Below are 22330 nucleotides of genomic sequence, written 5' to 3' on the forward strand. Positions count from 1 at the left end.
ATTTCTTACGCATACGCGTTATGCAAAAATGTGCGCGGGAGGCCTTTAGAACTGAAAAATAATACTTTAGACTGAGAGGAAAGTTAAATCTACATTGGTAAAAATGGGCATAAAAGAAAAGCGGTACGGGTCAAGCTTTCGGTTTATTATTAAAGCCATTGGTGCGAGCTAAATTTGAGTTTGCCAAGACGAGAGTGCCGTTTACGTAAAGCACGCCTGTATCGCATCGGAAAAAAAAAAAAAAAAATGTGCGAAAGGTGCGGCTGGCAAGAGCAATCCATTCGCGAGTAGCGTTAAGCGAGCCGATATCGATCGGACGAAGTGCTAACTTGCGCGCGTATCGGAAGTGAACGTCGCTCGAGCTGACTTCCGCCGCGGTTGGTCGCGCGCGCGAAATATTCGCACAATACGTACGAGCGGAGGCCGTACCGACGTGGGGCGCGCGAGGAGGAGTAAAAAGGTCAGAGCGTTGACGGACACGCTCGTGTGCGGTATGGATTTTATCTCATCGCCGTGGAAGTGGGTCACGGCGGCGGTGGCAACTTGTGCGCACGCTTCGATTATCGATTGAACCTCTCAACGAGCTGCTCGCCGTGCGGCAGGCCCCGCGAGTCCGCCGTCGTCGTCGCCGTCGCTACTGTGTGAAAACCATTCTCGAAAAAGCTCACGTTTACGCGCGACGACAGTACGTAGCACGGCGGTCGCTTACGTCTCAGCCGAGATTTCAAATTGCGCGCTTGCGCTTTGCATCACGAGCGAAATCGATGTAAGATCGCGGCGGGTTTCGTGTCGCCACCATCGTCGCCGCCATCGCGGCGAGAGGAATGTGGTAAAGTTTGCCGCGGAAGAGCGCGAGCCGTTGGCCAGTTGAACGAGCGGGCGGACGAATAGAGCGCGCGCGAGCGGCAGTCTCGCGGAAATCGGCCATTTTGCTTAGTGCACGCTTGGATCTCGTTACAGGCAGTCACTCGCCTCCGTCAGCCACCCTCTTCGGGGCGGTCGTGCGTGTGCGGGCGGTGGCAGAGCAGCAGCCCTAAGTGGTGTTCCGCATACGCAGCGGAAATATTCGCAGCTGTGGGAAAAGCGGAGAAGAGAGATTGGAGAGTGTGTGTGCGCGCGTGTCGAACGAGCGGTGTAACGCGGATTACGCGACTCCGGCGGCAGGATGGCGGGCAATACGGGTATGGAACAGTTGATCCCGATCGTGAACAAGCTGCAGGATGCGTTTACGCAGCTCGGCGTGCATATGCAGCTCGATCTGCCGCAGATCGCGGTGGTGGGCGGCCAAAGCGCGGGCAAGAGCTCCGTCCTCGAGAACTTCGTCGGCAAGTGAGTATCCGATGACGGCTGACGTTGTATAATCGCATCTTCCTCCTCTCGTTGCCTCGGGCACAATCGAATTCCCAAGAGGAACGGCGCCGTCCCGACAGAGAAAGAGAAAAAGGAGGAATCGTTCTCTGGAAAGAGAATCTCGCGCACACGGACCACACGAGCATTAAAGGGCCTCATTTCTCGTGGTTGACCCGATCGTTACTCTACTTATGGAACTTGAAGGCGGATTCGATCGAACGCGATCAATGAACACTGCCTTGTCAGTTTCCTCCTCCTCCTCCTTCTCGGTTCTATTTCTTTTGACTTTATTCTCCTATTTTTTGTCTCGCGTTATCTCCTCGGTTTTAAATTCTACACATACACGCGAGTTTTTTTTTTTTTTTTTTTTTTTTTTTTTATTTCTAGCGCAGAAAGCGTAGCGATGTCGCATTTACGAAACGGACGGATCTATTTAACCCACGCTGACGTTACTCGCCGAGGGAGTAGTCGTCGACCCTAAGCCTGATATTGCATATGTCGTGCTATAAAGCATTTGTCGATTGGCTTTCTTGGATAAAAGATTCGAGAAATTTTTTATTTTATTACCGCGCTTAAAACATTTCTTGTACGACAAAGTGCAGTAGCCAAAGGTGTGGCGAAGACACGTGTGGCTTATAATTTTATTCGTTGACGAGACCGATTTTATAGTATGCTGCCTCGTGTTTGTTACTTTTTTTTGTTTTTTTTTTTTTTGCATAAAGTATAGAGCGAACAAAGCGACCGCGCGAACGGAGGACGTCAGAACGCCCACAGGGCGACCTGTCAAGTATCGTCTTCGTGACATCGTCGCGAAAGCGCTCTTGGAAACGCTCGTTCATGCGCAAAACCGGCGGGATGATGCTATGTCCTCGTACCGAACGCCTCTCGTCATTCACGTCGTTCTCTGACGTCTATTAAACGCGTAACTGGCGATTATACGAAATATTTATATATCCAGTTAAATATAATTAAAGTATAGGAATTCGGGAAATTACTAAATAATTTTTATTTTGTCCTACAACATCTTGATGTTCGATGCACGAAGAAAATAATTTATTACAACGATAAACCAAATATCTATAAAAAATACGGATATCTTAATTTTGGAATATTTTTTTTTTACATTTTATCTGATTTGTCATACAATGTTGCTCAAGATGTTTGTCACATTACGTTGCATTGATATTGGGCTTTGGTGAAACTGATTCAAATAAACAATTTTATGTTAATGATATTAGAAACAAAATTTTTTTAGTGATAGAACATGGAATAACATACAAGTTGAATGAGAAAACAATGTCTATTTTTAGCTGTGGCACATTTTTATCCAACATAATTTTGAACCATTTTTTACTTTTTTCTGTAAATATAAAAAAAAAAAAAAAAAAAAAAATTGTAATGCCAAACAAACTGAAGTTTTTATCCGAGAAAAAATGATTGATATTATTTATTCTTTACAATTGTTTTAATGTATAATTATTTATTTTTAATTAAAGTTTATTATAACAAAAAAAATTGTTTTTTTTTTTTAGGGATTTCTTGCCAAGAGGTTCTGGTATTGTGACAAGGAGACCTCTCATCTTACAGTTGATTAATAGTACAACTGGTGAGTCATTTTGCAGGGAATACATAATATTATTTTTTCTGTGATACTTGATATGATTAAAATGGAACTATGTTTGTATATATGACAATCTCAAAATCTCTTTTACTTTTACAAGCACATATAAGAAATGATATGAAGAACGTAGAATTCTCACATACTCTTAATATCATCTTGTTAACCTATTGACCTGTACTCGTGGCAAATATGTTCCCTTTAAGTAAGGAGCACATTAATGCCTAATGCGTTTATTGCGTTTATACGTTATTTTACGTTTATTCCAGTTCAAATATTTTTTATTGTATAACACTTATCACATATAGTAAATTTATTAAAAACAATTATTGACATTTCATGTTTTATTGTTACTTGCATTGTATTAACAAAATAATATAATAAGACAAGATTAATCAAATTATTTTACTTCTTGAACTTTTATCATCAAGTTATCATATTTCCTGTATCATACTTCCTGAGCTTAAAATTATGATAAGCTGCAAATTGGACATATCATATCATGAGAGTATTGAGATATGACAAATATTTAAATAATATTAAGTATATTATTTTCAACTTTTTTTATCTGTATTTGTTAAATAATATAAATTATTTTTAACAATTAAAATAATTTTTTCTTTTTTATGTTGCAGAGTTTGCGGAATTTTTACATTGCAAAGGTAAAAAGTTTGTAGATTTTGATGAAGTTCGGAAGGAAATTGAAGCAGAAACAGACAGGGTGACTGGAAGTAACAAAGGCATTTCTAATATACCCATTAATCTCAGAGTATATTCACCTAATGGTGAGTGTAACAAGAAGATACTTTTAAAAGAAATTGTTATTATTATTAACATGTATTTCCCTTTGTTTAGTTCTAAATTTGACACTAATTGATTTACCCGGACTTACAAAAGTACCAATCGGAGATCAGCCAGCAGATATAGAAGCTCAAATTAAAGCCATGATCTTTCAGTTTATCAAACGAGAAAATTGTCTTATATTGGCAGTCACACCAGCCAATACTGATTTAGCCAATAGCGATGCACTTAAACTTGCTAAAGAAGTGGATCCACAAGGTATTCGATTATTTGCAATATTATATTAATATTTTTTTAACTTAACATTAATTTCATGCATAATACTGTAAGGTGTACGTACAATTGGCGTTATCACTAAACTGGATCTCATGGACGATGGCACCGATGCAAGAGATATTTTGGAAAATAAATTATTGCCATTAAGAAGGGGTTACATAGGTGTTGTCAATAGAAGCCAAAAAGATATAGAAGGACGGAAGGATATCAAAAATGCTTTAGCTGCTGAGCGAACATTTTTCCTTAGGTATACGAATAACTAAAGATTATAAAAAAATTATTCTTTTACTTAGCTATATATAACTTATTTTTTATTTGTTAGCCATCCATCTTATCGTCATCTAGCAGACAGGCTGGGTACACCATATTTACAGAGAGTTCTTAATCAACAATTGACAAATCATATCAGGGATACCTTGCCAGCTTTAAGAGATAGATTGCAAAAACAGCAGTTAGCTTTAGAAAAAGATGTTGAACAGTACAAACATTTCAGACCTGATGATCCCGCAATCAAAACAAAGGCTATGTTACAGTAAGTGTGTTCAGAATTTTACATGCTAATTTACAATATCTCAATATTCGTCTTCCATTCATAAAATGTGTACTGTGCAAATCACAAAAGCATATCTTATAGCAGAATATATCACATACACATATTTACACATATATGTAATGTCAAAAATTTATTTAAATGTATTTTATATTGTATATCTGCATGCAAAGCAATAATCTTGCAAATAAAACGACAGCTCTTTACATTTTCATTTTTACTATTTTTTCATTTTAGTGGTAGAGGGTCTTGAAGTTTTAGATCATTTGCTTTTCGTTTTTTCAGATCAATTCAAATGTACATGTAGGTATATTTGTTTCTTTTGTCAGTTTTATTTAACAGAAACAGCGTGTCATTTGCATGAAATGTTAACTAATTTAAAAGTGCATTTTTTAGTTACACTAAATACTTCTCGAAAAATTGGGAAATAATTTAATGGGAACAAATTATTTCCTAAAGTATTCTGCTACAAGAAATTTAACAAAAAAAACTCCTAACAAATTTTTTTCATTTATAAGGTAGTATATAAAGTATTATGTATTTTTATTGAAACAATGTGTGACAATTTTATTATAAATTTCTAGGTTGTGACATGATAACAAATATTATTTTAATTGTGTTTTGTGAATGGTAGATAACATCAAGACTCTCTATCTATATAACTAATTATTTATAGCAGATTACCTTACACAAATTAATAGAAAAACATTTTTAAGGATGATCCAACAGCTTCAGTCAGATTTCGAGAGAACTATAGAAGGTTCAGGTTCGGCACAAATTAATACTATGGAACTCAGTGGTGGCGCGAAAATCAACAGACTTTTTCACGAGCGTTTCCCGTTCGAAATTGTTAAAATGGAGTTTGATGAAAAAGAATTAAGGAAAGAAATCGCTTTTGCTATCAGAAATATACATGGTAAGATGTTTTTATTACAAAATGCTATAAAATTAAAATATAACATTTTTTTAATGTGAAATTATTACTGATATTAAGTTATTACTAACTTATTAACAAAATTTTAATACGATTTAATAGGTATCAGAGTGGGATTGTTTACTCCAGACATGGCTTTTGAAGCAATAGTCAAAAAACAAATAAACAGACTTAAAGAACCAAGTCTTAAATGTGTAGATTTAGTTGTGCAAGAACTTAGTAATGTTGTACGCATTTGTACAGATAGGGTAAGTCAAACTGTAATATAATAAAAAATAGATGATAAAATATGGTATTAATTATGTAGTGTTTAAATCTGGTCTTGTTTTGTATAAATTATAGATGTCGCGTTATCCCAGATTAAGAGAAGAAACGGAACGTATTATAACGACACACATCAGACAACGCGAACAATTGTGTAAAGAGCAGCTAATCTTGCTGGTGGATTGTGAACTTGCGTACATGAATACGAATCATGAAGATTTCATCGGTTTTGCGAAGTAAGTAATCGCTCAATATTTCACGCTATTTGTTATATATGTTATCTTAGTTTTTTTTAATTATTTACAAAAGTGAACAGTAGCAACTTTTAATTTTTTTTAAGTTAATACATCTAATTCCTACATGTTGTTTTTGTTACATTTATGCTTGCTGCTATATTTTCTTAGTTTATGTCAAATTTGATATAACCACTGAACAGCAAGAGACAGTACTATATACATACATAATGTTATAGTATTTAGAAAAAGAATGTATGTTCTAAAAGACTGCTTTTTTAGTTAAAAAAAAAAAAAAATATTAGCAATATATTCACGTGTATTGCATTATAAAGTTAAAAAAAAATTTTATAATAATATTCTGTACATACTAAATATTACTCACTTAACATAATAAAATACTTTTTTAAATAGCACATTATTATTACAAAGTATAGAAAAAATTATTTATTTAAAGAATTATATTTTTGATTTTATAATAAAAGTAGAAAAGCACATATAATTTGCTTAATGCCTATTAGAATATAATTATAAAAGTAATTTATTAAGAAAACATTTTAAGAACGTAATACATAAAAAAAAAAAAATTTAAACTTTAGAAATTACGATAGAAAATCGTACTACACGTGATAAATATGTAAGATTATTTGTTTGCTTGCCATTTTTTTACTCGACTGATCAGCGCATATACTTTCACAATCAGTGCATGTCTTGCTAAAATCAACTCACATAGCAATCTATGATCACGCTATAGTCTCAGCTCGACCTCCCTTCAAGGCCAAAGGCCGCTCTAGAATTTGACAAGCAATAACTTTCGTAGTAGTATTATTTTTACTCGATGTACACTTATATGACACTGCTGAAATCATATATAAGTATGTTGGATTTTTTTCTTCACGTTGATCTTCATGATACGTTTATTTTAATTTATTTTTTCATTATCTACTATTAATGTAATTTAAATTTTATTTATTCTCATTTTTTATATAATCAAAATTTTAATCATGTATTACAATATATACTATTTTTAATGATATTTTTAAATACCTAACAAATTAAAGCAACTTAAAATTTAAATAAAATTACTTTATTGTTAATTTAAAAAATAATAATTTAAACTGATAATTTATATCAAAGAAAAAAAAAAAATTTTCTTACATTGCTAAGAATACGGGATTGCATTTGCACATATTCCATTCTCTGTAGCTCTAATTGTAGTTTTAATTTTTATTGTTATGGCTATATAGAAGTATTTCCATATAATTTATTTTTTAATACTTTATACTTTAAATATATTATAACATCTCTGAAAATTAATTATTATTTATTAAAAATTTATAAAGATAATTATAAAAATTTGCAATTAAAGTACTTATAACGAGCTAATATTAGATAGATCGTAATATAAGCATTTAATTGAATATATAATAGACTTATATGAACGCTATAATAACGTTGCTAAAGATTAAGTGTTATAAAATTTTTTTTCTTTTACTTGTGATGTTATTGGGGACAAGGCATACAAATTTATATATATGTATATATATATATATATATATATATATATATATATATATATATATATATACATAATCCTTTATATAAATTTTGTTAAAATAATATAATTAAATGATACAAGAATAATATATTCTTTAATTTCTTAAACTTGTATACATGATTATGTGTGCCTTACCCTAATTAAAGTAACATGGTTTTATCGTGAGATATTTCTTTTTCTCATTATCAACTTCTTAAAACTTCACAATTAAAGAAATGATTTAATTATATCGGCAGCGCTGCAGCCAGTAGCCATAATGCAAGGTAAGAATATTAAAGTACATTTCAACAAAAATTTACACTACATTTTTATCCCTCTCCATTTTCACGCTCTTTTTTTTCTGATGCTTATTTCATTTTATTATTATTATTATTTTTTAAAATATTTTTTTATTGCATTTTAAGTTGAAACACTAATATACTATGAATCAAACTAATGTTTAGCTTGATATTATGTTGATCAATATTCTGAAATTTTTTAATAAGCAAACTACGTATATGTTTTTTTTTTTATATTTCCCTATAATTAATTAGCATTCAACATAAAGAACTGACGAGGCGTACATGCTATTATTTATAATATATATGATAGAAAATTAGTTTTTAACTGATTTTCTTTAAACTTTAATCTATTCGTGTTTTTTAGTTGAAAACAAGTTTCAGAAAATTATTATGCTGTAATTTGAACTTGGTATTGATTTCAGTATATTATTGAAATTATTGCATAATATAAAAATTATGGGATGCAGCACGCTCTTTTTACAATGTATTTTATATTTTTAACTAGTCTGTTATTTTTTTTTCTTTGCGATCTATAAGTTTGCTTTATTTGAAATTAAAATAAAGACATATCGTTCTTAATTTATGCCAGAGAATTAGAACTCGTGAATAAAAATACTTATTGAAGACACCTGTATTATTCATAAAACTTTTAAACTGTAATCTATACAGTAACATTTATACTTATAATCTATTTGTAATGAATGTAATATGCGCTTATGCAATCAAACTTTTTTCATATTCGCTTTTGCACCACACACATCAAAATTTGTTGCTGTGTTGTCCAAATAATAGTACATATGTTTTGTGATACCAGCATTGTTTATGTGGCTGCAGCAAGTGTGTGCTTAAAAAATGTTGAAGTTATATGAAGCATAAAATGCATGAAGTAATATGGCAATATACATAAATAATTATGATATATATTTTGTTAAGTCTAAGATAAAGGTCTTCTCAATGGGTTTTTTTTTTTAATAGATATATAAATATGTGTTAATTTATAGGTAAAGGTACAAAGTACTGTCTATCTATTATTTTTTATATATAATTATTTTGATTGTAAAATAAAGATATTGCATTAGCATAATTACAAATTTGTAACAAACAGACGTTAATTTAATTTCGTTCTATGGTATAGTATATTTGTTTAAAACATGGATGCTAAAAATCTTGCTGGTTTTTTTTTTTCTGACTAATGTAAATTTTGATGGCAATAATTTTTGCGATTAAATGTCCTAATATTTTTTATTTTTTATTACACATTATTATTTATGTTACAGTGCACAACAATCCTCGGAAAATGCCGTAAAGTCTGGACGGCATACATTAGGCAACCAAGTAATTCGTAAAGGCTACATGTGTATACACAATCTCGGTATTATGAAGGGTGGCTCAAAAGATTACTGGTTTGTTTTAACATCAGAGAGTATCTCCTGGTTCAAGGATGAGGAAGTAAATATTGTTCATAATTATTGATTATTTTTTAAAATAGGTGTTATAAATTATAATATATTATGTTACTAAAGATACAATTAATATTTAAGAGCAACGTTTAATCCTCTGTATTGTCATGTTTAAAGGAACGTGAAAAGAAATACATGTTGCCTTTGGATGGATTAAAATTGAAAGATTTAGAACAAGGTTTCATGTCGCGTCGTCACTTATTTGCGTTATTCAATCCAGAAGGAAGAAACGTTTATAAAGATTATAAACAGTTGGAATTGAGTTGTGAAACACAAGATGATGTTGACTCCTGGAAGGCGTCATTCTTGAGGGCTGGTGTATACCCCGAAAAATCAACAGACCAAGCAAATGGCGAAGAGGTGAGCTCGTAACATGATTATAATTGATTCCATATTTATCGTTATAAAAAAAGAATAATTTATGTTTTATATTAGTTTACTTATTTATAGAAAATTCATCAATTGTACAATTTTTATATCAATAGTCGAAATACGAAAAAAGGAATATTATTTTTTTTTGTATTAATTTATCATGCTTATTGGAAGTTGATTTCAATTCATTATATTTATTAGAAACTATTTAATTTATTTTAGGATAAGCCGAGGGTGAGTTAGAAAAAAAAAGTTTGATCTTAATTTATTTACTGTGTGGTGATCTAAATTACATTATTAAGAGCTACTAACTAAAAGCTTATTTTAGAAAAATAAGGATAGCTTGGCTTTATTTTTATAATTAGAATGAACTTAGAATATACATGCAAAATTAGTATTAAATTTTGCAAGTTCTTTGATGTCAAAATTATTTATAACGTTTTATATGAGGTTGTTATTTTATCAATATATCTTTCCATTTTCATTACCTTTTATATACTATTGAACGTACTTGAAATGTCAATACTGAGTGCGTGAGTTTTTGTATTTATAACAGTTTTTAAAATAAAACTAATAATATAATCTTTTGTATTGAGTGCATAATAGAAATTATTCTTTCTTTGTCTTATATTTGAATCGACTAAAAAGGAAGGATATGAGGTTGGTACAATCGTGTTTTTAATTACAAAAGCACGACACTTACATGAGCACAGGACACCTCTTTAAACACACCATTGCAAAAAATTCTAACACTATAAAACATGTTATTCTATATTTTAATTCTTAGATTTGATCCTTAACTTTTGTCACATTGATTTAATGTGGCATAATACTGCAAATGTTGTCTGATATACGGCTTCTTAGTTAATGAATTGTTTAAATTGTTTTAATTAAAAATATAAGCACGTTATATAAAGTTTCAATACGGTTATTTTTATTTCTTTAGGGTGGATCAGAAGGCCAATCATCGATGGATCCTCAATTGGAGCGTCAGGTGGAAACTATCAGAAATTTAGTTGATTCTTACATGAAAATTGTTACAAAAACTACTCGCGATCTGGTTCCAAAGACGATTATGATGCTTATTATTAACAACGCCAAGGATTTTATTAATGGAGAATTGTTGGCACATCTGTACGCAAGTGGTGATCAGGTAAAATTTTGTTACATGTATGTTAATAAATATATGTATATTGTATGTTTGTACGATAATTTATTGCAAAATCATTTTATTTTTTTGAAGATTTTATAGATTAATTTTTTTCACTATTTCCTAGTCAACCAACGCTGAAATAAATACTCTGACAATATTTAATGATCCTACAATCGTAAGTGAACCCTATCATTTATTTCCTTCTATCCTTCTCCTTTCTTTGAATACTTGGTTTAAAAGATACATGTTTATTAATATTTTTACGTAATAAATTTTATTTTACTTTTAAATAGAATAATTAAATAAATTTTTATGTTTATATATGTCTCGTATTTTTTATCTACATTTACATTTTAATAGTTTTATCTGATAAAATCTTTATACAATGGCAGGCTTCAATGATGGAAGAATCTCCCGAAGAGGCACAGAAACGAGAGGAAATGTTACGCATGTACCACGCATGCAAAGAGGCTCTTCGTATCATTGGAGATGTCTCCATGGCTACAGTTTCAACCCCAGTACCACCACCCGTGAAAAACGATTGGCTTGCAACCGGCGACAATCCGAGGTAATCTTTATGTTATTCCCAATTCCAGTCTATCGCGCATTTTACTAATTTATCATCCTTACATTTTGTACCGTCTGCTTTGCCATACATTTGAACACCGTTGAAACACAGTCTTGGGTAAGATTTTTTACATATAATGTATTTATCTTTCATTTTTTTTTTTTTTTTATTAACAAACTATCGTCAAGAAAACAACCAATTATAAAAAACATCATGTTCATATTATGCATGCTGTTCCAGTCTGTAGATTTTCCTTGACTAATGATATTTTTTGTATAAAAGTATTAAGCTCAAATTTTAAAATATTGTTTTAATTTAATTAACAGTATTTCTATTAATTAATTAATTAATTATTTAGTTTATATATTGAGCTATTTTACTAATTATAGTTTTAAATATTAAAAATTTATATCTATATTTATATATAAACTATGTTGTACTTAAAAATTTTATGAGATAATTTTTTTCATATATACGTCGAACTTTTATTCAACGTTTGGAAAAACGATTTTGTTATGTTTAAATATTACATAAACTGGTCATAAATTGATTTTAATTGTATAATACATTTTTTAGGTTATCACCACCATCTCCTGGTGGTCCAAGACGCGGAGTGACACAGCCACCACCTATTTCTAGCTCACGAGCACCACCACCAGTACCTACAGGCGGCCGACCAGCACCAGCCATTCCTAATAGACCTGGTCCAGGAGGACCACCACCATCGCGAGCTAATCCTGGCCTACCTCCACCCATGATACCATCGTGAGTACAGTAATTTTTTTTTAAATTAAAACAAAATTATAAAAATTTTGTTTTTATTAATAACACAGATTAAATCTTAAATCTGAAATCGTATATCGCGATTTTATCGTGCCATCGATTGCAATTTTTACGCTAAGCTAATCTGCGCACATCGAATTTTAAATCGCACAATAACGTTCCTTGCTGATTGTGTGTTCGAAATAAAATAATGCGATAATGACGTAGAAACGGTATACAGTCGTGAACACAAGGTTCGCAGCTTTCTCCAAAAATCTTGCCCGACTATATTAAACAGTAGCTTTTGTAATTGGGGCTTTTGGGTGCTAACTTCACTTTCTATTGCAGGCGCCGACAATAAGTCTTCGCACTAACTCGCCTATTCGCTACTAATCAATACCGTATTCGTTGCATTATAGACAAGTGTACATTTTACACAAAACACACGTTTTCTCTTCTAATATTACCGTTATTGTCTGCATACACTATGAGGGAAAAAAAAGAAAAAAAAAAAAATAATTATATGATCAATGTTAATTAAGTAGGAGTGTGAAAGTAACACGAAAATTATTCTAATTGTATAAGTCCTGCACTTTCTTTGTGTTTCTGGATCTAATTGAGCTTCCAAATGTCGAGCAATTCCTCTAATGTATTTCATCTACGTATCACGACAACGACATATTTTTTAAGTGATTGATTAAGATTTGATGAAGGAGAATTGAGAATAACTGTTATTCTCTTAATTATTTCTGTTATTTAATATTTATATGGTATGAACAGTGTAATAATTTTTAGTCTAACTTATATGTATATATATATGTATATGTGTGTGCGTGTATATGGATACATATTTACACATGTACATTTTTACATGTATCTGTGTATATGTATATATTATAAATACACACACATATTGTATAATACATCTGACAGAGATTAACGTAGTTTTAATTATACTTTAATACCACTAGTGAAATCTGCAATACTAAATATTTCCATAGATACAAAACATCTTGTTCTTTAGAAAATGGAAATATACAATATACAATATACATAGTCGAGTCACACATGTTTAATTGTAAATTATCTTGATGAAGCTGTATATCATATATGTATATATACCGTTAAAAAATATTGTCAAATAAAGGACTTTGTGTTCTTATGACAAATAGATAACCATTTATTTACTTACTAACAGCATGACATTTCGGTAAAATGCGATAAATTACAAAATAACAATTTTTTAAATTTATTAATTATTTACCAATCGTAATTATCATTAATGTGTATGTTTCAAAAATTACGATATGCTCTATTTAATGTAATTTTAAAGCTTTTCAAACGCATAACAGCACTTCTACTTTATACATTTCTTATTATTCAAAATGTTTTATATGATGTCTAACAATTCGAAACTTGTCAATTACTAATTGTGGACAAATATGTCGGTGCCTGCATTACAGTTTATCAAAAGCAACAAAATAGCATACATAATTGTTATTTATTAATGGAAGTTAAGGCGAGTTTAGTCTAACAGCTTAAAAGCTGCCTTTGAATATCGAACAAATATCGTATTGTTATTATAAAACATTTTTATAAATATTGTTACAAAGCTACATGTATTGTTAATGTTACTTTATCTCGAGTACGCATTTAAAGAAAAAAAAAGCATTATGCACGCTTTCGTACACGAGACACGCATCATAAGTTAACATTTAGCAACGCTAAACATATGATGTATGTCCCTGAAACAAATTGCAAGAGTAAGAACAGTAGTCAAATCTGGGTATCCGTGATGTGTTTAGTCGCGGGGGTGGTCTACAACAGAGGATAACGCAAGCTGCGACACAAGCTGCGACACAAGCCGCTGTGAACGAGCTGATGGACGCGTTCAAGATCAAGTAAATAGATATTCCCAGTCTTTCCGAGCTATGTCCTAAATAACATAATGTATATGGATATCCGTATAAGTTGCGCAAAAGTAGATGGTAGACTGTTCAGGGTTGAGAATGAACTAAATCGTATTTCCTTCTAACAAAATTCTTTATAACAAAATTTTTACTGAATAATTGCTAATTTGGTTTTGTTTCATCTCTTGTATCTTTCTTTCTCTTTTGCATGGTGTTCCATAAATTTAATTAATGGTTATGCTTCCGAAATTAAATTTGTACACCCATATGTGTGCATACATAAAACATATTTGTATACATATTTTTGTGTAGAAAATAATGATTCTATAAAAATTATCTGTATTATATATATGCATAATTAATATAAATATAAATATGAATATATATACGTATATATTTATATTTATATGTATAAAAGTATTGTATCTATCTTACGAAATATTCCACATTATCTTCAATATTTTGGAAAATTTCATTATATTATAGTATTTTTCGAAATCACTAGTCCAAAGTCGAGCAATAAAATTTTAAACTAACATTTTAAACTTCAGAACTGAAATCAAAGTGTGACAGTCAGGAAAAATGTTATAAATAAAAAAAAAAAAGAAATATATATATATATATATATATATATACACATATACATATATGTGTAAAAAAAGAACAAAATAGATATTACAGAGGTTAGTGCAGTTAATCTGATTTTACTGTTATTTTCATACTGCATAAAAAATGTGAGAACTCATACGTATTCTTGTTAGCAAATGTAAATGAAATGTTATGCATTTTATTCTAAAAAGATGTATTTACATCCAGTGAATCTATCCTGGAAAGTCTACCAGAACCTGATAATGTGATCGACAAGTAGCTTTGCATTGATTATAAAGAACATTCCATCGTTGAAGAGAGTTTAATATAAATATTGATGGTATTGTCGCGTCAACTGCATTTGACATGTACTCGAATTGCAGTATTGAGGAAAGTGTCGAACGTATCATCGGCAGTAATAAGGTAGATAAGAAAATGTCATGCTGTTGGGAAAGTAGCTAATACTCACAAACGTGTATCCAGTTTGTTTTAAATAAGATTCCTTAATGACAAAAATATTATACTACACCAAATACCGTAAACATTTTTCTCTATTTCTCTCTACCTCCTATAATATTGGTTACTTTTTTCTCTTATAGCTATTAAAAAATATATAATATAAGAAAATGGAAGATACTTGATAATATTTACGGATATGAAGAAGAAAAAAAAATTGTGCTCAGACATAGGATGTGATATAGCGTAGAATGCTTCAAGGATTTTGCATGAAAATCCGAAGTCACCAAATCCCTTTTCCTATTTCTACCCCGTCTCCCTTCTTCTTCTCTCTTACCCCATTTCTGTATCTGGTCTTTTCTCTTTCCCTAATCCTCTCTTTTTCTCTCTCTGAATAGTCTAAACTAACGATATAATCGCACCTATTGAGAGTAATGATAAATAATATCACGTACAATGTATAATGAATGTACATCGCATTCGACAAGCGCATGTAGGAGCGATGTTGTATTTTGTATTATTTATAGTTATTTCTTCCAAAGAAAGCTCCCTGAGCACGCTTGCGGTTCAACTGTATATAAGACTTTTTTGTAATTAGGGTAGTCTTGCCTATTTGCAAGAGCAAGCGACGTGCTTCAAGATTTGTATAGTGCATATTCTAGCACAAAACGTTTATGATATTTAGAAGAAAAAACAAAAATTGTATTGAATAGCATGCTATAAAAGTGTAAATTTATTATGTAAAATTTATGCAACTTGCAAAACTGCGCCGAGCTGTACTATACATGGAGCGAGTTACGCTTTTGTTTCGAATACATTTACGCAATGACTCGGAAAATACTCAAAGGTAATCGAAGTGCAATTAAAAAGAAGAAAATATTATTTTTCGTTACAGTAGGACTTTGAACGTCTTCTTGACTAAATAATGAATTTAAAAAAAACACCGACAGCAGAAGACTTGTATTTTCCCGTGTTATCGCGTTATTTGTATTCTACTCGATTAAATTAAAGAAACAAGAAGTTTATGAACTTCATTTACAATCGTAATTCGAATTATAGTTGCCAATATCAAGAGGCCTAGCATTTCTTTGTACACATATACAGTCGTTTATTTTTTATTTATTTTGTATTATAATGACAATTCTTTACTTACTATGCATTTTTTTTTTTAATTTTAATTGTTTAATAATTTAATTATTTTATCACGAACTTATTAAAATATACCGCTCTTTCTCTGAAGCACGTCAAACTATGTACACATATAATTTTGCGTATCATTACTGATATAAGGATATTATACTCGTGGTTTTAATAATGGTAAAGTTCCAGAGTGCTAAAGAAACGTCGACACGAAAAAGATTTCATGAGTAACTACAAAAGAAACACTATTGTAATGTTATTGTACAGTAATTATCTGTATACGATATCCGTATACTTATATATATATATATATATACATTTACCCTTTGAGGAGTAATGTCAGAAATACATGCCATTAAAAAAGTAGCTATAACAAACTACATAATTACAAATATTGAATTAATCTTTCAAGTAAGCATGTTTTTCTCGGCCTTTCTAGTGAACATAAGTTTGATTCTTTCAATGCTGTTTTTTTTTTTTCTTTTATGTTTACGCATTCTAAAAATTGTTAAAAGTTCATCAAATATCTATTATCATACTAATTTATAATTAACAATATCATAAGCATTTTGATAAAACCACCTTACTGACGTAATTTTATTTTTAATGAATTCTGAATACAGATACGAGTGATTGTTACTTTGGCTTGTAAGGTATAGACTTACATGTTCGCACGGAAGATTAATTATTAAAATCGCGCTATATTATAAGAAATATATCTGCAGATTTGTTTAGCAACGTATTTTACATTTTTAATAGATTTATGAGAGATCTTTTGTTCTTACTTGTAAAATGATCATTTTTGCACTAGCAGAGTTGTTACGGCATAATAATGAGATAAGATTAAATAGAAGCCTTTTTAGAAGGGTATAGCTTTTCGATCAAGCATATCGTATGCTGCATGCACTTACTGCACCGAATATTATTAACTGAATAATATTTAAACAAAAAGTTAAATAAAATATTTAGGCCTTTTGATTTAATTTTGTATTACTGTTCTTATCGTTTCTTATAGTATATTGTTCATATTTATTTTTAAATGAAGGAAAAAGAAAATTGTAAAATTAGAGCAGACGATTCGAGTTAATGAAATCTATGTGACACATATTAGTGTAGAATGAATATGTGTAAGCATTCTATGTTATGTGGAATAGATGATCAGAGCGATAAGAAGATCGCTTGTTCCACGTTTCGGCAATTGCACTTGTAGTCATTTCCATCGTAATATGAAAATTAATCTATTGAATACACACTCAAGTGGATCTGGCGACGATTTAACGGAATATCAACCTCGAGCCTTACAACGAAGGATGATATAATAATTTTATTTAGCAAATTTATCTAATTATACATACTTCAACATATAACATAATGAAATAGCAAATATATTTTGTTAAATAGATGTATTCTTTAAAGATATTCGTTTTCTCTCTGCTTTATATTTGGATGATTTAATTGTGAGAGGTATTAAGATCCGATGTTAATTGTAGATAAATTGCGTCGAGCTGGTAAATATCAACTTCTATATTGTTCATAAAAATGAAGGAGAGTGTTACGCAACAATATACATACATATATATAAAGAAATCGCAATATGCACTTTATTCAATGCATTATATACATGCTTCCATTTAAAGCCTTATATGTCACTCTAGTTATTATGCTTATCTCGTGTAAAACTAACATCGATTAAGTATGTAATTCTATTGTACACATGGGTTGAAAATCTTCCGACCGCCACGCTTACATAGCGTTATGAAGAATAGTTAAGAAAAAGCAGAGGATAATATTTCAGTCGAAGAGCGAATCGTGGGTTTGCTGTCGGCGTAGTTTTGATATTTTAAAGGGTTTGGCACGCAAAGAGAAAAAATAATTCCGTAATTTGTCGAACGAAAAACAGACGATAAGACGGACGATTTAACGAATCCACATGCTACGTAAAGAAAAATATTTTTAATGCTTTCATCGTTTTATAGAAGCAATATGATAGAGGCAGTAACTTGAAATTGAACCAAAAACACGCATATCTTCCTCTCTGTACTTCTTCCTACAGTGCCAAGCCCTTTAATTGTACGCGGACAAAGTAACCCCCAATTAAAAAATAGATAGTCCTTGATAAGCAAAACTTTCGCAGCCGCTATAACGAGCGATGGAAACCAATACAGCAAAATCACTATGTACTTCTAACTCCAGATATTGGACGACAGTTAGTTCTTGTCGATTGATACAAACCATTATATATTGCCCTTGTTAATTTTTATATCGGATATTGATTTTTATAGCGACTTTTATTCCAAACCGCTAAATCCGACCAAGAAACCGTAATTATATTCTGGCATAAAATTTACCTTAAACTATCGTTAAAATTATTAAGATATAATATTGGAGGGTTACTTTTTTTGCTAAGGTGGCTTCTGCACGATCGGTATTATTAACGCGATATATTGCGCTAATAGTATTTATATAGCTATAATATTAATATCAACATAACTACATTATGTAAATCATTAATATTATTGCACAGTGTGGAGATATATATCTACTATGATAATATTGATGGTGTAAGAGTCGCTTAAGTTCTGCGCTACATCCTGAAAGATGCATTGTAATATCGCGCCATGCGCGCACGAGAGGAACACATACACTGTTTTACTGCAATATAAATGTGTATATAGGGAGTAACATGTTATAGAATCTATCTATACGTATATATGTATATATCTGCGTACACATACATATATATGTATATATATATATATATATACAATATGTATATACATGTATATGTACGTGAAAAAATAAGATTACGTGAAAAGAGCATTGTCTCAACGAACGGTCGAAGACGCATTTCCGTCGTGGTTATCGTGAATTACGAAGTAAATAATCTGCCTTTCTTTATTGGGAACATACATTTAATATTGCCTACGTATTGTAATTATGTCGAAATTATTGTGAGCCAGAACTCGTGAATGTGTTCTCCCTGGTGCACGGGGATGCGTATTCGCGTTCTGCGTATTTTCTTCAGTAGTTCTTGAACCTCTCGATTACAAATTCAGTAATATATTTTCTTACAATATAGTTTTCTTTAACAATGTCAGTAATTGATATAAAAAAATATTGGTATATTATAAAAAAGAATTATCAAAATTGGTCGCGTTATTAAAGTTATGTGGTTTTAATAGAGAGTATTGTTAATATTTAAAATTAATATTGTAGTTTAAATAATATTACTTTTAACGTTATTTTTATAGATTTTTGTTACGATGAATTGATTTTGTTTTTAATTTGATTTGAAAGTTATACACTAAAAAGTTAAAGAGAGCTGATATTAAAATTTTAGTTAAATTTAGTATTAAAATAATTTTAATTGCAACGATCTCGTCAGTCTCTAGAATTTATGAATTATTGAAAATCCATGAGTTAATTAATTAAAAGGGAGTTTGTAAGCTGAATCAAGTTCTAACATTTCTATTTTCTAATTTAGCGCCGCTACTGGAAAAATGCAAGATGTATTTTAATTTATTATATAAGATAATAATAGATAGTGATTAAATGTTTTCTCATTATAATTATTTCTGCATGTGTTTTTTTATTGCTGAAGCTTGAGCATGCTTGTGCGAATCTTTCATCTTTTTTTTTAATTCAAATTGGTTCACGCTGTTAATGTTTTATAAATTTTTATTATTTTACTTATCTATGTTATTCTGCTATTTTTATTTTATTGAACACCTATAATATTTTTTTCTAAGATTAAACATAATTGGTTTTGTACGGTCTTGGCTTGATGCTACTTTAATAAAACTTTCACGTTTGTCTAAGATAAAGCAAAGTAATGTTCTTTAGTATTTTGATATATTTAAATGGCATTTTTTATTTTAGCCGCGCTTTAGATTATGTTATTTATTAATTTTTTTTTAATCAAAAATTTATTATTTATTATGAATATATTATACGTGATTTCGAATGTATTGTCTCTCCCTCTCTTTCTCTTTCTCTATATCTTTGTCCCAATTAAAATATTTAAGTTTTAGTATATTTAGATGTAAAGAGAAAAACAATTTTATTTTAAACGTCAGATTTTTTAAGCTTGCCTGTTTATATATCGATATCGCGTCTTTCGTTTAATAATCAATTAATGTCCCCTACAGTGTGTTTTTATTCGAAATTTTGTGAAAACATATCCAACAATCAATGTCTGTCTATGTTGTAGGCGTCCTGTACCCAATATTCCCCCCCGAATTCCCGACAGACCATACTCTGGCCGACTAAACTGAGCTAGTCCAACAGCGGCGGTATGAGACAGAAGCCTATGCAAGATACATTTGTAACAATCCGACACAGCATCAGAAGAGGTTTCGTCCCGGATTTATGGGCCTCAATTACGTGATGAAGGACAAGAAGATTTCCTAAAATAAGCGTTTCGTCCTAAATATTCTGATCTCAACGGCTTTGACATCGAATTGTAGACATTTGCCGGTGGAGACAAGAATCGTGAAAAGTAATTGAAATGTTAGTGGAGATAATAATTTGTGTAGAAAGAAGAAGATACAAGGCTGTGTTATACTGGAAGGAAAAAATGGAAACCCACAGACGAACGGTAAACGTAGGAAAAGAACTTGTCTGTTTCTTGATGGCCAAGACAACCAGAAAAATTCCATCAGTCACTTTAACCGCTTCTTTTTCTGATGTACACTTTGTCTTCTGTCTTTATTTATGTACAGTTAAACTCGCGTTAAATTAAGATGTATTTCTAAGTATTAACACCGCATTCGATACGTGCCAGGTGTGATTTTAAAAAAATAATTTTAGTTGAAACGATAACGGAGATCTTACGATAAGAAGGATGACTTATAAATTCCTGTTTCTGAAACTTACATATGTGACAATTTAACAAGTCATTTAAAATTACAATTATCAGTATTATGAAGTTAGGGGCGACTAAGTATTTAAGAATATAGCGGAGTTTAATTTTTTTTTTTTTTTTTTTCAAGTAATGTTTGAGTCGCGGTATAACTTAGTTTTGATAAGCAATATAATTAGTAATCGTAAAATAACAAATGGACAATTTGAAAATCTTGCGGGTTACTTCAAGCACACGTCTATTTCTCGCCTGTCTAGTTACAATATCTGAGATATCTCCGTATCCTTCTTATCGTAAGTGGCGAAAGTATTGTAACAGTGAGTTTTTTATTTTTTTTTTTTTTTTATTTTCACATATGAGTATGAGCAACCCAATTACCTCGATTGTAGAAAGGCTAATTAAAACAGAGAGACTAACAATAAGTCACATCTTGTGAAGGAGAAAACGGGGGAGTTTGCTCGATCAAACGTGCTATCAGCATTCCAGAGAGATTTTAGAATTGTATAAAATTATATAGAGATGTAAATCATTGTGATCAATGCATTATTATTGTAAACGAGACAGATCTGCTTGTCAATTCGTGCCAGGGAGATAGTTTATTGGGTACAATAAATAAAAGATGTTACTTTTAAGGATCTCTAGGGATTCCGCGATGAACAACGAAATGATGAAAACCATCGTACCGAGTGGTATGTAAAAGACACGACGATATTAATATTTATTTCGAACAATCGTGCGAAAAGTGTTTTTTTTTTTTTTTTTTAATCAACGTACGCGTAGTTCTTTTTACATATCTTTTTATAATTATTTTTGCATCGTAATATTAATTCGTCGATTAAACGTAAGATCGACTAATGGCGTTATTGGAGAACGCATCACAATTATTTTGTTTATGAAATTAAAACGCCTATATAAGTAAAATAACGGAATTGTACATATAGATGTCTTACAAATGTAGTATTACGTGTAAATGTGTTAGAAAAAAAAAAGAGATTTTTGTATTACCAAACACCTAATAGCCAGTTTCTGATATGTGACACTGACTGACGACGAATGTGTATCTAGGACATCTGATGAATCAAATAAACGAATATTTAATATAAAGCAGTTTGATTTATCAATGTGTGAATTGTTTCTTTCATAAATTACGATAAGATGTATTAAATCTTTCCAATTTACGGGCTCTAAGTTATCT

The 22330-nt window shown here is 30.7% G+C and overlaps 1 protein-coding gene across 7 annotated transcripts; it reads left to right on the forward strand.

Moving 5' to 3' along the window:
• The first annotated feature begins 841 nt into the window (after window positions 1–841).
• Shi (dynamin-1 shibire) lies at window positions 842–22239 on the forward strand. Of its 7 annotated transcripts, none has more exons than XM_070663954.1 (17): window positions 842–1329; window positions 2883–2956; window positions 3604–3753; window positions 3824–4027; window positions 4100–4292; window positions 4368–4577; window positions 5312–5511; window positions 5632–5777; window positions 5872–6029; window positions 7821–7847; window positions 9143–9314; window positions 9443–9685; window positions 10346–10357; window positions 10644–10850; window positions 11243–11418; window positions 11995–12183; window positions 20485–22239. In XM_070663954.1, exons 1-17 carry the CDS (start codon window positions 1166–1168, stop codon window positions 20546–20548), a joined length of 2589 nt encoding a protein of 862 aa, XP_070520055.1. In that variant the 5' UTR covers window positions 842–1165; the 3' UTR covers window positions 20549–22239. The 7 variants fall into 7 exon arrangements, with proteins under 7 accessions (XP_070520055.1, XP_070520057.1, XP_070520058.1 ...); XM_070663956.1 differs by lacking the exon at window positions 20485–22239 and adding an exon at window positions 13986–19092 and having other exon boundaries at window positions 843–1329; window positions 12058–12183; XM_070663957.1 differs by lacking the exon at window positions 20485–22239 and adding an exon at window positions 12529–19092 and having other exon boundaries at window positions 844–1329.
• The last annotated feature ends 91 nt before the right edge of the window (window positions 22240–22330 follow it).

This window comes from Cardiocondyla obscurior, linkage group LG12 (genome assembly GCF_019399895.1).
Source record: "Cardiocondyla obscurior isolate alpha-2009 linkage group LG12, Cobs3.1, whole genome shotgun sequence".
In the NCBI taxonomy this organism is placed as follows: domain Eukaryota; kingdom Metazoa; phylum Arthropoda; class Insecta; order Hymenoptera; family Formicidae; genus Cardiocondyla; species Cardiocondyla obscurior.